Consider the following 15,800-nt stretch of genomic DNA (forward strand, 5'->3'; position numbering starts at 1 on the left):
CTGCATGTGAAAGCATGAGTTGCACAGTCATGCAGTTGAAAATTCTCTTAGTAGTAAAAAAGATCATTCTATGATTGATGAAATAGTGTATAAACATTGATTTGTTAATCACAAACTGACATAGTGGCTTGAAGTGGTTCATGCACAGATCTTGGAGGATGCAGTTCGGTGTTTATGAAATCCTACATTATCTTCTAATCTATAAACGGGTCTTGTACTGGAGAAGATACGTTAGTTTTAGTTTTTTCTGTATACTTGAATGCTTCACACAAGGCTGAAGAAGAAAAAAAACGTGCAGTATATTGTCGGATCATCTAAGAATTCACTTCAGGAGATTTAATATGCTGTAGAAGAGAGAGTTCTGAGGAATGGAAAAGCCCGGCTAATAATTTCGATTACAATAGGCAATAATTACACATGGCAATCAACCTGTTAAGATTCAGTTGTGTTAAATGGAGATACCTAAAAATCCTGGACTTTGCACAGATTATAAAATCTGTGCCTTCAAATATTTGTGCTTTATGGTGATGGTCCTGAGGAACTAAATGTAGTAAATCAAACTCTGTGTAATAGTTGTCTGAAGGATGGTCATGTGCATGAGAGTAATCATATCCACAGAAGATTTACTCAGAATGGGTACTTGGGTGACTCGTTCAAAGGAATCTATTGGTTGGAAGAGTGGAAATGTAGCCAAGAAATGAGGTTTGGTGGGCTGACCGAATTAGGTGAAAGTCAGGTCAAAAGTAGTGATCATGAGTCTGAAAGAGACTATTGCGTCAGAAAATGAATCTAAAATGTCCCTCATGATTTTATAAACCTCTAAGTCACCCCTCAGCTCAGAGAAAATAGCCCCAGTCGATTCAGCCTCTCCCTATAGCTGAATCCCTCCAACCCTGGCAACATCCTTGTAAATCTTCACTGAACTCTTTCAAGTTTAGCAGCATCTTTCCTATCGCAGGATGATCTGAATTGAAAACACTGTTCCAAACGTGGCCTAAGCATTGTGTTGTATAGTCGCAACATGACCTCCCAACTCCTATACCCAATGTACTGATCAATAAAGACAAGTCTACCGAAAACTTTCTTCACTACTCTGTCTACATGCGACTCCACTTTCAAGAAACTGTGAACACTCCCTAGGGCCTTATCATTATAGAACAAAGAAAATTTACAGCCCAGCAACAGGCCCTTTGGCCCTCCAAGCCTGAGCTGATCCAAATGTACTGTCTAAACCTGTCGGTCAATTCCTAAGCATCTGTATCCCTCTACTCCCCACCTACTCATGCATTTATTCAGACACATCTTAAACGAATCTACCGTGCCTGCCTCTTCCACCTCTGCTGGCAACGCGTTCCAAACGCCCACCACCCTCTGTGTGAAGTACTTGCCGTGTGTATCCCCCTTAAACTTTCCACCCCTCACCTTGAAAGCGTGACCTCTCGTTATTGAATCCTTTACCCTGGGAAAAAGCTTGTCTCTATCCACCCCGTCTATACCCTTCATGATTTTATAAACCTCCATCAGGTCCCCCCCAATCTCCTTTTTTCTAATGAAAATAAACCTAATCTACTCAACCTCTCTTCATAGCTAGCACCTTCCATACCAGGCAACATCCTCGTAAACCTTCTCTGCACCTCTCCAAAGCATCCACATCCTTTTGGTAATGTGCCGACCAGGACTGTACAAAGTATTCTAAATGCGGCCGAACCAACTGTCTTGTACAATGTTAACATGACTTGCCAGCTCTTATACTCAATACCCTGTCCAATGAAGGCAAGCATACCATATGCCTTCTTGACTACTCTATCCACCTGTGCAGCAACTTTCAGGGTACAATGGACCTGCACTCCCAGATCTCTCTGCCCATCAACTTTTCCCAAGGCTCTTCCATTCATTGTATAATTCGCTCGAGAATTCGTCTTGCCTAAATGCATCACCTCACATTTGCCTGGATTGAAATCCATCTGCCACTTTTCCGCCCAACTCTCCAGTCTATCTATATCCTCCTGTATTCTCTGACAGTCCCTTATGCTTTCTGCCACTCCACCAATCTTTGTGTCATCTGCAAACTTGCTGATCATACCAACAGTGCCCTCTTCCAGATCATTTATGTATATTACAAACAACAGTGGCCCCAGCACTGACCCCTGTGGAACACCACTGGTCACCTTTCTCCATTTCGAGAAACTCCCTTCAACTACTATTCTCTGTCTCCTGCTGCTCAACCAGTTCTTTATCCACCTAGCTCGAACACCCTGCACACCATATAACTTCACTCTCTTCATTAGTCTACCATAGTGAACCTTATCAAATGCCTTACTAAAGTCCATGTATATGACATCAACAGCCCTTCCTTCATCCATCAACTTGGTCACTTCCTCGAAGAACTCTATAAAGTTGGTAAGGCATGATTTCCCCCACACACAACCATGTTGCCTATCACTGATAAGCCCATTCTTTTCTAAATATAAATAGATCCTATCCCTCGGTATCTTCTCCAGCAACTTTCCCACCACCAACGCCAGGCTCACTGGTCTGTAATTACTCAGAATATCCCTACTACCCTTCTTGTACAGGGGGACAACATGAGCAACCCTCCAGTCCTCCGGCACCTCACCTGTATTTAAGGATGCCACAAAGATATCTGTCAGGGCCCCAGCTATTTCCTCTCTTGCCTCCCTCAGCAACCTGGGATAGATCCCATCCGGTCCTGGGGATTTGTCTACTTTAATAACCTCTAGCATACCCAACACATCTTCCCTACTTATGTCAACATGATCCAGACTAATCAAACTTCTATCTCTAATCTCAACATTCATCATGTTCTTCTCAGTGAACACAGATGCAAAGTAATCATTCAGAATCTCACCCATTCTCTCAGGTTCGACACACAACCTTTTCTTCATTATCCTTTAGTGGACCAATCCTTTCTCTAGTTACCAGCTTCTTATATAAGAATAAAATGCTTTGGGATTCTGCTCGCTAAAACTATTTCATGACCCCTTTTAACCCGCTTGATTACATGGATAAGTCCAGCCCTGATTTACCCTACTGAAATGTAGCACCTCACATTTATCTAAACTGCATCTGCCACTCCTCAGTCTACCTGACCAAGATCCCAACGTACTCTGAGATAGCCTCCTTTGTTGTCCACTACACCATCAATTTTGGTGTCATCTGAAAGTTTACTAACGATACCTTCTATATTCACATCCAAATCATTTATATGAATGACAAAAATCAGTGGACCCAGCACCAATCTTTGTGGCATACCATCTGTCACAGGCTTCCAAAAAGTATTCCTCCACACCACGTCTATCTCCTACCTTCTGGCCAATTTTGTATGCAAATAGTTAGTTTTCCCTGTATTCCATGTGATCTAACCCTGCTAACCAGTCTACCATGAGGAACCTTGTCAAATGCCTTACTGCAATCCGTACAGCCAATGTCTACTATGCTGCCTTCATCAATCTTCTTTGCCACTTCAAAAGACTCTATCAAATTAGGAAGACATTATTTCCCATACATAAAGCCATGTTCACTATCCCTAATCAGTCTTTGCCTTGCCAAATACATGTAAATCCTGTCCCTCAGAATCCCTTCCAACAATGTGCCCACCACTGATGTCAGATTCACCGGTCTATTAGTTCCCTGGCTTTTCCTCACTACCTTTCTTAAATAATGGCACCACGTTAGCCAACCTTTCTGGAATATATTTGAGTTACTTTGGCACATATTCAAAAGTGTAGGTCAATATCATGAAAACCATAGGCCTGGAGAATGACACTTTTCAGAATATTTCTGAGTAAATTCTAACATTTCTACTGTCTGATCTTTTGATTCAAGGTCCTTTCTTCCTATAGTTCTTTTGACATCCTTTACTGTCTGGGTGACTTTGTCTCTTTTACCATTTGCCTTATCTTTTGAAATGTTATCACATTTCCATTGACCATTTATTTTATGATATTGTCATCTTGTAACAATGTTTCTGTAAGAGTCATTAAATCTGAACCATTCATCTTTATCTGTACCACTAGCTCATCTATCTTATCACAAGTATTTTGCACATTCAGATAACAATCCTTTTGCCCCATTACTGTTTCTGTGGACCTTACTCGCTAATGCCATTAAACTTTCTGTTCCTTCCAGTCCCACTCTGCTTGTCTTTACATCTCCATGGAGTTGTATATTACACTATATAAATGCAGCTTGCTGAGTTAAAGGTAGGTTTCACATTTTGATAAATTTCTATTCACGGTCTGTTGCACGTTCACTCTTTCTCTGTTGCATCCTGTATTTATTGTGCCCTCTCTGGTGTTGTCAATGTGTTATTATCTGGAATATCTTGCCAGTGCCCTGATGAGTGTTTTGTATTTTTAGGTTTTCACTTCCTCCCAAAGGTATCAACAATAGTACCAGAGAGCTGCGTGCTGGTGTGTGTTGGTCTGATAGTGGGTGGTCTACTGAAGGCCGTTGGAGAAACCCCACCCATTTTGAAAGCGGATGTATTCTTTTTTTATCTCCTTCCACCCATCATTCTGGATGCCGGCTATTTCTTACCCACCAGGCCTTTCAGTGAGAACCTGGGAACTATCCTAAGCTTTGCCGTGCTTGGGACTCTGTGGAATGCTGCCTTTGTTGGGTTACTACTGTTCGCGGTGTGCCAGATCCAGGGCTCTGGACTGCAACACATCACCTTACTGCCTAATCTGCTGTTTGGCAGCATCATCTCTGCTGTGGATCCTGTGGCTGTACTAGCTGTATTTGAAGAGATTCACATCAATGAATTGTTGCACATCCTGGTATTCGGAGAGTCTCTGCTCAATGATGCAGTTACTGTGGTGAGTGTAGTAAGTTATGTCTGGAACTTAATTTCAACAAATTGCCTCATTACCTTCTCTTACTCCAGACTTCCTCTTTTCTTGTGCCCCAACCACTGCCCAACCCAACATTCTTCATGGTGCTCAAAGCATCCCTCCATCCTCATGGCACCCCAAGCATATCCTACTGTACCAGCACCACTTGTCCTGTAACCCCGAGCCCCAGAATCTGCCTAAGCAATTCCTGCATCAGGATGGATTTTTGTTTCTTATCATGTGACTGCACATCCAAATGTTAATTTTGCAGGTGCTCTATCATCTCCTTGAGGAATATGCCAGTGATCCAGAAATTGGCGCCAAGGAGATTATCCTAGGAATCCTGTCCTTCTTCGTGGTGGCTCTCGGAGGCATCTTTGTTGGAATTTTCTATGGGCTAATCGCTGCCTTCACCTCTCGCTTTACATCACGTATTCGTGTTATCGAGCCTCTCTTCGTTTTCCTCTACAGCTACATGGCGTATTTATGTTCGGAGATCTTCCATCTGTCAGGAATCATGGCGTAAGTGTCCTCAAACTTATTAAGCGGTCAGTGATGCTTTCCTGTGTGAGATACAAGCTGTTTGAATTTTGTGCATTGATTTGTGTGTAAGATTCCTTTGTCTAAAGTACTTAATGGTTTTTGATGGGAATGTGCACTTACTGCTGGTAGTCAGACTGTTGCAGCAGTGCAGGGATCAGTAAGCACACAATTCCTGTTGAAGGCAAGGCAGGCTGCTGTCTTTCATTTATTCTTGAGATGAAAGTATTTATTGCTTTTTTTGATTGTCCTTGAAAGGATTGTGCTGAGCCCCCTCTGCATCAATAGTGTTTTTTTTAAGAGGTCAAGGGTCAACCGCATCTGAAATTGAGAGATGGTGTATTTGGATGGATGCGAACAGGCTAATGTTTTGAATAATGTTTGACTGGGGGAATTGCATACTGCTTTGTGTGGGGGAGTTTCAGATTGCAAATGGACCAACCATCTGAAAAGTGGACTTGTGTGTGTTGGGGGAGCACTGACTGTTCCAAGTGAAATTGGCAGAGGGCACACTGTTCCAGGGAGGTGGATGATAACGTTTGAAGGGGCTGGGGGGGGGGTGTCACTCTTGAGAGAAGAAGGACAGATGGAACTAATGCACAGCTGGATGTGTGTGTTTGAAGGCAGGTGGGTAGAACTTTGAGGGTTGAGAGACTGGCAGTTCTGACGTTGGTTGGTTCTGGAAGATTAGAAAGACAGAATGTTCCTCCAGATACACAAGATAAATTCTTTTTTTTTGCTGTTGGCGTTAGGTTTCTTGCTGTTTCCTGTCACATGGTTGGGAGCAACTGTTTGAGGAGGGCAGCATGTACACAATCAGAGTTTTTGTAATTAAATTGTATGTTGGTTTATGTTTTTTCAGGCTCATTTCCTGTGGAGTGATCATGCGTCCTTATGTGGAGGCAAACATCTCTCATAAGTCTCACACCACTATTAAGTATTTCCTAAAGATGTGGAGCAGCGTGAGTGAAACACTCATCTTTATCTTCTTGGGTGTTTCCACACTTGCTGGTCAGCATGAGTGGAATTGGATCTTCATAAGCTGCACAGTGATGTTCTGCTTGATTGGTCGAGTCCTAGGTAAGACCTAAAAGGTACTGCACATTTAGGTGACAGTGCATGGCTATCTAGTGGTACAGTTGGTGCAGCCTCGCCTCTGATTGACTCCATTGCTTTCTCTCCCCCACACCCTGGTGCTTCTTATTGAGGTCTTTGGCTTGCTTGCTTGCTTGCTTTCCATGACAACCCAATCAAACACACATTGATCATAATAACTGACTGTCGTAATAGAAGAATTCACATTTAAATCAGAAGCGTGAGCTATTAGGGTTAATTTATTATTGGTCACCACAGAGTTTACCTGAGGTGCTGAACCTGACATGTGGGGGAAGCGTTGAAGGGATTGTAGAGGGAGAATTGATGTTTCCATATTTGAACCCTGATGCTATGAGCACAAAGAAGTGGAATTCATGAAAAGAAGCAATCAATTCAAGAAACGATCATTCATTTGCAAGAAAATAAAATGTGACAATTGTATCTGATCTGAGAAATTGAGTTCAGGAAGCGAGATTGTTGTAACATTGTTCCAAGGACTGGCAGATCCTGTTATACCTTGGCCTTGCAGCAACTGTTGATAATGAACCCAGTCTCTTTACTGTTGGACATTATAATCACTAAATTAGAGAAGAAGTAATTCAGCAATAAAATATTTTTGTTGTCTTTTACAAAGGTACCTAAGCCATAGCATCATCTACTGCCAACACATTCCCCCCACCACCCACCACCCTCTCATGTGCATGCCTCCTCTCCAGATTATGAAAATACGTATCTTAGCTTCAAATCCACAAAGTATTGGTTGAGGTAAAAGTGCCACAACTGAACCAGCTGGCAACATTGTCTGCCATCTTTGGGATTGCTTTTAAAACCAATGGTGGAATTTTGAACTAAGATTCTGTGCCTGTAAATCTGTTGTTTTCTTTCAGGTGTCCTGGGTCTCACTTTAATACTTAACAGATTTCGCATTGTGAAACTCACCCCCAAGGACCAGTTTATAATTTCTTATGGGGGACTGCGAGGAGCCATCGCCTTTTCACTTGGATATCTGCTGCGTGACTCTTTCCCTCGAACTTTGTTCCTCACTGCCATTATCACAGTTATATTCTTCACTGTCTTTGTTCAGGTTTGTTTATTTGCGAATTTGTGTGTAGCTTATACGTTTACATGTTTACACTATGACCGGTATGTTCTCTTGCTGCATGCTTGAATGTGTATGTGGCATCTGTGCACATGGTGGAGCATGTTGCCATTTCTCCGTGCATGTTGAAGTGTGCACATTCTGAGGTTTAGACATTTTGTGTTTAAAGGCTGGGACTTGCACATTTGCGCACACTGGGCCATGTCTGTTTCATTGTATGCATGTTGTGGATTGGTGGACCAAGAGCAATTCAGTATTTGTTGCTCTTTCTCTGTTCTGGAGATTTTAGCTGATGAACAACAATTTGTGTAGTAAAACACCTTAAGGCACATTGCTGGAGCAGTTACTGAGCCACGAGTACATCTGGCCAAACATTTGGCTGAATAGTTTGAGCACAACGTAAACAAATAGGCACAATAATTTAGAGAGCTTTAAGGAAGACTTTTCAAAGCTTGGGACTGAGGAAAACAAGGGCATTGGTAGTGAAATGAAAATGCAGGAAGGCAGAATGAAACTGCATAGACCTTGAAGAGTTGTAGTGCAGGAGGATTTATAGAGTCATATAACACGGAAACAGGCTCTTCGGTCTAAGTGAAGTAAAAGTCCATGCCGACCATAATCCCAAACTAAACTAGTCCATCCATCTGCACTTGGCCCATTATCCCTCACATGTACTTATCCAAATGTTTTTGAACATGGTACATAGACCTACATCCACCACTTCCTCTGGAAGTTCATTCCACACATGAATCACTCTTTTATGTTAAAAAAAAATTGCCCCTCATGTCTTTTTAAAATCTTTTTCCTCTCACCTTAAAATTATGCTCCTTAGTATTGAAATTCCCCACCACAGGGAAAGAGACCTGTCATTCACTTTATCTATACCCTTCATGATTTTATGAACCTCATCCCACCCCTCAATCTCCTATGCTCCAGTGAAGGAGGCTATCCAGCCTCTCCTTATAACTCAAACCCACTATTCTTGGCAACATTCTGGTAAATCTTTTCTGAATCCTCGCCAGCTTAATAATATCCTCCTTTAGCAGGGCAACAGAACTGGACTCCGTATTTCAGAAAAGGCCTCACCAATGTCCTCTGCAACCTCAACATGACATTCCAAGTCCTATACTCAAAGGTCTGAGCGATGAAGGCCAGCCTGCTAACTTCCTTCTTAACCACCCTGTCTACCTGTGATGCAAACTTCAAAGAATTAGATACCTGAACCCCTAGATCTCTCTGTTGTACAACATTACCCATGGAGAAAGTGAGGTCTGCAGATGCTGGAGATCAGAGCTGAAAAATGTGTTGCTGGAAAAGCGCAGCAGGTCAGGCAGCATCCAAGGAGCATGGCCCTAATTTTAATTGTATGAGTCCTGCCCTTGATTGTTTTACAAAATGTAATATCTCTCATTTATCCAAATTTAAACTCTATCTGCCACTTCTCAGCCCATTGACCCAATTGATCAAGATCTTTGTAATCTTGGATAAGCTTCTTCACTGTCCATTGCACCACCAATTTTGGTGTTGTCCGAAATCTTACTGACCATACCTTCTAAACTCTCATCTAAAAATTCATTATTTAAATGACAAAAGGAGGGTAAAGAGATGAGATACAGCCAACACTTGGAGGAATTTGAATCTGGGTGAGAATTTTAAAACTGATATGTTGTCAAAACACAATTGCAAGTATGAGAGATGGATGAGGGGGATTTGAGAGAGCTTATAATGCTGCAGTATTTTGGAAGAGCTAAAATCTACTGTAGGCTGTGTATGCATGTCACGGAGAAGGCCAGAGATGGAGCAATGGAGAGGGTTAGTGATGGGCAAGAGGAAGGGTCTGGCAATGGGCCAGCAAGCATGAATATCTGTGATGATTCGTTCTGGTACAGTTTTGGAGAAGTTCCCTTTTTTATCTGATCTGAGAAATTGAGTACAAGAAGTGAGATTATTGTGACATTGTTCACAGACTGGCAGATACTGTTATACCTTAGCCTTGCAGCGACCATTGATCATGCAAGTTTTTTTTTAATGCAAGCTTTATGAGTATACATAATAATCTTACTGTCCTGTAATCTGTAAATTGGAGATCAGCTAGTCATCCAATTTTGGAGCCTTGGGAGTTGAATTTGACATGTTGCACATCCCCAGTTTTCATGATTGGATCATTGTCAGCTGTACCTTCAGCTGCCTAGGTCTAAAGCTCTGGAATTTCCTCCTAAAGTCTCTCTTACTTTGTATACTTCTTTTTTTTTAAGATGCTCCTGAAAATCTTCCTCTTGCACTAATGTTTGAGTTGATATTTAAGTAAATTGCAACTGTAAATTATTTTGGGATTTTTCAGTATTAAAGGTCTTCAGTAAATGATAGTAATTGCAAATTAAAGCACCAGTTGTAGTTTAAAATGCCAACAGAAAATTAGCAAGAATGAATGATTTGGAGATGCCAGTGTTGGACTGGGGTGTACAAAGTTAAAAATCACACGACAGGTTATAGTCCAACAGGTTTAATTGGAAGCACACTAGCTTTTGGAGCGATGCTCCTTCATCAGGTGACAGTGGAGGGCTCGATCGTAACACACAGAATTTATAGCAAAAATTTACAGTGTGATGTAACTGAAATTATACATTGAAAAATTGATTGTCTGTTAAGCCTTTCATCTGTTAAAATACAGTGATAGTTTCACTTCTTTCATGTGTAAATCACAAAACCTTTTTTTAAGTTGCATTCTCAGGTTAGCTGTTAACAATGCTGATAGCGAGACACCATGTTGAAGGTGTTGGCCCCCTGCGTTCTCTGTCTATGCCATGATGTTTAAATTGATTCTAATCTAAAAAGTGAGATAACAGAGTTTTACATAAATTCATGCAGTGTTTGAGCTCAGAGTTCTACATGAATGCATGCAGGTTTTGAGCAAAGTACAATGTAACTCTGCAAGTACAAATTCACCCCACAAAATATGTGTGCATGTGGGTCTTTGTCTGTGTGTGTGTCTCTGTCTGGGGTGGGGGTTGTGAGTGTGAGAAAGTGTGTGTGTGTGTGCGCGCGCGCGCGTGTGTGTGTAGTGAGTGCAGAGTGTCTTAAGTCTGTGAGGGGGTGCATGGGGGAGTGTGTGTGTCCATAAGGGTATGTGTGGATGTCTGTATGTACCTGTGTCCATGTGTATGTGAGAATGTCTGTGTGTTGGAATATTTGTGTGTGTAGTGCAATGGTGATCACCTGTAATGTGACATGAACCCAAGATCCCGGTTGAGACCCTCCCTATGGGTACCGAACTTAGCTATCAGCCTCTGCTCGGCCACTTTTCTCTGCTGCCTGTCCCGAAGTCCACCTTGAAGGATGGTCACCTGAAGGTCCGAGGCTGAATGTCCTGGACCACTGAACTGTAAAATATTTTGGGGTTTTTCGGTATTAAAGGTCTTCATTAAATGGTAGTAGTTGTAAATGAAAGCACCAGTTGTAGTTTAAAATGCCAACAGAAAATTAGCAAGAATGAATGAATGTAAACTCTTGGTTCCTGTGGAGCTTTGGTTGATGGTAGGTAGAAGTTATTTCTACACAATGCTGATTAAATCTGTCTGTTTGGTAGGGAATGACTATTCGACCATTGGTGGAATTGCTCGCTGTGAAGAAGAAGCAAGATTCCAAACGTTCCATCAACGAGGAAATCCACACACAGGTATAGAGTGCTACCATTGCAGCACTCTGGATTCAGTGTTGGGTCATTTTGAATGTCTGCTGTTCTGTGCCTCCACCCTGTCCTGTGTCATCTTATAGAGATGTAATATATAGTGGGTGATCGCATGATATAGATGTGTGTAAGGCAGTACATATACTGTGATGCAAAGGGACATTGATAGATTGCCAGTTTGCAAAACTAAAGTGATTGGATGTACCTGTGTCCATGTGTAAGGTCAGATCCATATAGAGCTTAAACATATTTTCTAAATGGTGGAACACTAGGAATAGTGGAGATGCAGAAAGATTTCTGTGCCCAAGTGCAGACATTACTAAGATAATGATTTCAGGATTGCTACTTGAGCCACAAGTGAATTAAGATAGGATAGTTAAGATGAAAGTGTCAAATGTATGGCTCAAACTGGTGTGGAAGAAATTGATTTTGATTCACTAGTCCTCGGAAAGAAGGAGCTGTGTCTTCACCTGGAACCATTGCCCTGGCATTTGAATAGCCAGGGCAGTGGAGAGGATTTAAAACTAAATTTTGGGGCCATGAAGGAATATATACTGGAATAAAGAGAAAGTGCAAAGTGTTGAGCAGGATAGCAACATGGAAATTAATAACCAGAATGTAGCAGAAATGACAGAGCTTATGCGCTATTGCACACAGATAAAATCAACATTCGTAAAAAAAATATAGAATGACATGCTCTCTATTTGAGCCCATGCAAAGCAAAACAGATGACAAAAATAAACATAAATATGTAAGTCTCAAAAACTATTTCATAGATGTGATTGCAAGGTGACCAGACTAGGAACATAATATTCATGGGTGTTAGCAAATTTTGAGAAGATTTGTAGCTGAGGTTGAGGTTCTGGATGTAGGTTTGCTCGCTGAGTTGGAAGGTTCGTTTTCAGACATTTCACCATACCAAGTAACATCTTCAGTGGGCCTCCGGGCGAAGCACTGGTGAAATGGCCCACGTTTTATTTGTGTTTAGGTTTCCTTGGATTGGTGGTGTCAGTTACTGGTGTGGTGTCATTTCTCAGGAAATGGTAATTGGGTGGTAAAAGGACACCACTTGGACTGGAACAACACATCCATCTGAGGACAAGCTAAACAGAGACATCCGTGAATACTCCTAGAAGCATGGCATTCCAAGCAGGACTCTTATCAACAAATGCATTGACTTGGATCCCGTTCCCACCCCCCGGCAAAGAAAAAGAACAGGAAATGACATCACCAACCCAAGGAAACCGAAACACATAAATAAAAAGCGGGCCATACTACCAGTGCTTCATCCAGAGGCTCACTGATTATGTAACCTGGTATGGTGACAAAACATCTGAAAATTAACCTTCCAGCTCAGCGAGCAAAGCTACATCCATTCATCGGTATCTGACTTTTCAGCAGGACAGGAACTTAAGAAAATGTGGTATGGTAGACCTGTAATTTAAGGATGATTTTCACACAGAAGTAAGGGAAGACTTTTTTTCAGATCAAGATGTGTAATGAGTTTGAGTAGAGATAATAAACAACAAAGGTAACCAGCTCCCTGATAACAAATTGTTGGATACCTAATGCACCTAGAAATATTGAGAACTTACAAGAAGGTTACTGCAATAATTAATTATGATTTTAAGCTTCATATTGATGGGAAGAACCAGATTGGCAAAGGTAGCCTGAAACATGAGTTTGGAATATATTTCAGACACTTAAAGCTGTGTATTCCACTGTCAACCAGAGAACAGATTATTTTAGACCTGGTGCTGTCATGAGACAGGATTAACTCTTTACCTCATAGTAAAGCAGCCTTGAGGGAAAGTGATCACAGCATTTAATGGATGGGTTTAAGATTAACATCTTATAGGCAAGTACAAGGATATGAGGACAGAGTTGCCTGAAGTGAATTCCGAAAAATGGTTGAAGGTCATTAAATAGTTGCGGTTATTTAGAATTCATAGAATCCCTAATGTGGAAACAGGCCCTTTGGGCCAACAGGTCCACAGTGACCCTCCAAAGAGTATCCCACCCAAGCCCATTTCCTTACACTATTAGTGTACATTTAACCCTGACTAATGCGCCTAACCTCCACATCCCTGAACACTGTGGGCAATTTAGCATGGCCAGTTGACCTAACCTGCACATCTTTGGATTGTGGGAGGAAAACTGAGTACCTAGAGCAAACCCACACAGACACGGGAATAATGTGCAAACTCCACACAGTCGCACGAGGTTGAAATCGAACCTAGGTCCCTGGCACTCTGAGGCAGCAGTGCTAACCACTGAGCTGCCTTGCCCCCCCCATTTAAGGTGATACTTCAAATTCTTTCTCTGAATGAGTTATATTCTTGAAGAAAGACTCTTATGAGAAGCATGTACCAACCATCTGTGAAAAACTAATGAAGTTAAGAGTAGTATCTAACTAAAATTTTTTAAAATGCAACACTACAAAGATTCATATAGAATTGAACAGATTCTAGAAACTGGCAAAGAATAAATAAATAAATAATGTGTGGGTTATGGTTCACCTATTTGTAACAAGCCGAACTGATTTTGTGGAAAAACTGCAACACTTTTAAGAGATGAGTTTGCAAGAGATGAGTCCTATACTGAAAGTTACCTAGGAACAGTCTCTGAAGAAAAGTTTTTATTTCAATGCACACCTTGTTGAAGGAAAATACTTCAAAGAAGCTGGCAGAGAAAGATATCTCTCCTGATAAAGAAGAAAATTTGCAACAAGATGTGCTGCGCAGATTTTTATCAGTAATGTATCTCCTGGGAATCTGAGAAAGTTTCAGGAATTATATCTTTAACTTTTTTTTAAGCTTTAAAATCTGAACAATTACTTCCATTCAAAGTGCTGAGTCTTTATAGTTTGCAGGTGCACGCAGAGCACTCGAATTGAAACATTTTATATCGACAGGCCAAGCAGCAGTTTTTACCAAGACAGCTTTTTTAAAATTAGCCTGTCAATTTAAACCAGATACTGAGATACTAAAAACCTATTAAATTTAAGACTGATGGTTTTGACAACAGACAATCTTGTTTTATTCAGCAACAGACTGAATTTGTTCATTGTTAGAGTTAGATAAATAAGTTGTTACTTGTGGATTGTAAAATGAATGTCAGGGATTTCTTTTACTTAACACTAGAAGTTGCTGGGAAAGAAAAACAGATTACGCCCCTTCTTAAATTCCTTTTAACAAATTATAGGGCAAGGCACTCCCCCTCGGATGATTCACTTTTAGTTCTCAGACGGGGAGGTCAACATCCACTTTATAACATTAGCACTTCTGCTTGTCAGTGACAGGGACCCAGGTTCGATTCCAGTCTTGAGTGACTGTGTTGAGTTTGCACGTCTTCCCCATGTATGCATGGGTTTCTGCTGGGTATAGTGTCCAGGGACATGCAGGTTAGGTGGATTAGCCATGGTAAATGGCAGGTTACAAGGATTGGGGAGGGGGGCGGGGTTCTGTGTCTGGGTGGGATGCTGTTTGGAGCATCGGTGTGGAATTGATGGGCCAAATGGCCTCTTTCTGCACTGTAGAGACTCTGACTTAAAATTGCAGAAAGAAAAATTGGATATGTCATATTAAAGCATGTTGAACAATATCAACATAGGAAGATTTGATGGAGTAAGCATAGCAGGAGTGAGGAATAATGAAGGATGATAGAGACAGTGAGAGTGAGATAAAAGAGATGACAGTCTTATAAAGTTGAACTCATAAATTTTACATAAACGTGTCTAGCTTTTTGAGTTTTAAATTTCTCTATTAAAAACTAAGGGATTGTAGTTACATATTTTCATTCACCAAAAGATCCTTGTACAGTACCTTCCAAACCCATGACCATTACTATCTGGAAGGTCAGGGCAGCAGATACGTAGGAACGCCACCACCTGAAAGACTGGGACAGTTAGACACTAATCTTGTACTTAGAGGAAGGACAAGGGTAGAGTCAACGGACTGCTTATGGAATATCAAAAAATCTATAGAGATAAATTCTGGTGTATAAACTTAACCAGGCGTAGTGTGGATATAAGGGATTGGTGTGAATAAAACAGCATCCTTGTCATTTAATCTCTGTAAAGCAAGCTCAGGTGAATAGTGAGATTCAGTGGATGATCAAAAATCACTTGATTGAACATTGTCAAAATGTTTGGAGCCTTGGTGAATTTCTTCAGTGCACCTTGTAGATGGTACACGCTGCTTTGATGAAGGAACTGAAGATAGTTGGGCTGAAAAACTACCCGAAAGAATTCCTGCATCTGAGACAGCAGTTTTTTTTCTTATGACTCGCAGGACTTGGGCATTGCTGACTTGGCCAGCACTTAGTGCCTGTCCCTACTTGCCTTGGAGAAGGTGGTGATGAGCTGCCTTCTTGAACCACTGCAGTTCATGTGCTGTAGGTTGATCCATAATACCCAGTAGGAGGGATTTCCAGGATTTTGACCCAATGATGGTGTAGGAATGGCAATATATTTCCAAGTCAGGGTGGTGAATAGCTTGGAGAGGAGGTGGCAGGTGGTGGC

At 41.3% G+C, this 15,800-nt stretch overlaps 1 protein-coding gene across 1 annotated transcript in view; it reads left to right on the top strand.

Annotated features, from left to right (window-relative positions):
- The window catches only part of slc9a1a (solute carrier family 9 member A1a), a 59,303-nt gene that overhangs the window by 17,499 nt on the left and 26,004 nt on the right, over positions 1 to 15,800 (top strand). The window contains exons 2-6 of the mRNA XM_043717460.2: positions 4,381 to 4,841; positions 5,128 to 5,378; positions 6,259 to 6,476; positions 7,379 to 7,575; positions 11,177 to 11,266. Of these exons, the coding sequence (XP_043573395.1) occupies positions 4,381 to 4,841; positions 5,128 to 5,378; positions 6,259 to 6,476; positions 7,379 to 7,575; positions 11,177 to 11,266 (1,217 nt within the window). The remainder of the gene's footprint in view (positions 1 to 4,380; positions 4,842 to 5,127; positions 5,379 to 6,258; positions 6,477 to 7,378; positions 7,576 to 11,176; positions 11,267 to 15,800) is intronic.

Source organism: Chiloscyllium plagiosum, unplaced genomic scaffold (assembly GCF_037043375.1).
Source record: "Chiloscyllium plagiosum isolate Xiang-an unplaced genomic scaffold, Cpla_swu_hap1 HiC_scaffold_30, whole genome shotgun sequence".
Classification (NCBI taxonomy): domain Eukaryota; kingdom Metazoa; phylum Chordata; class Chondrichthyes; order Orectolobiformes; family Hemiscylliidae; genus Chiloscyllium; species Chiloscyllium plagiosum.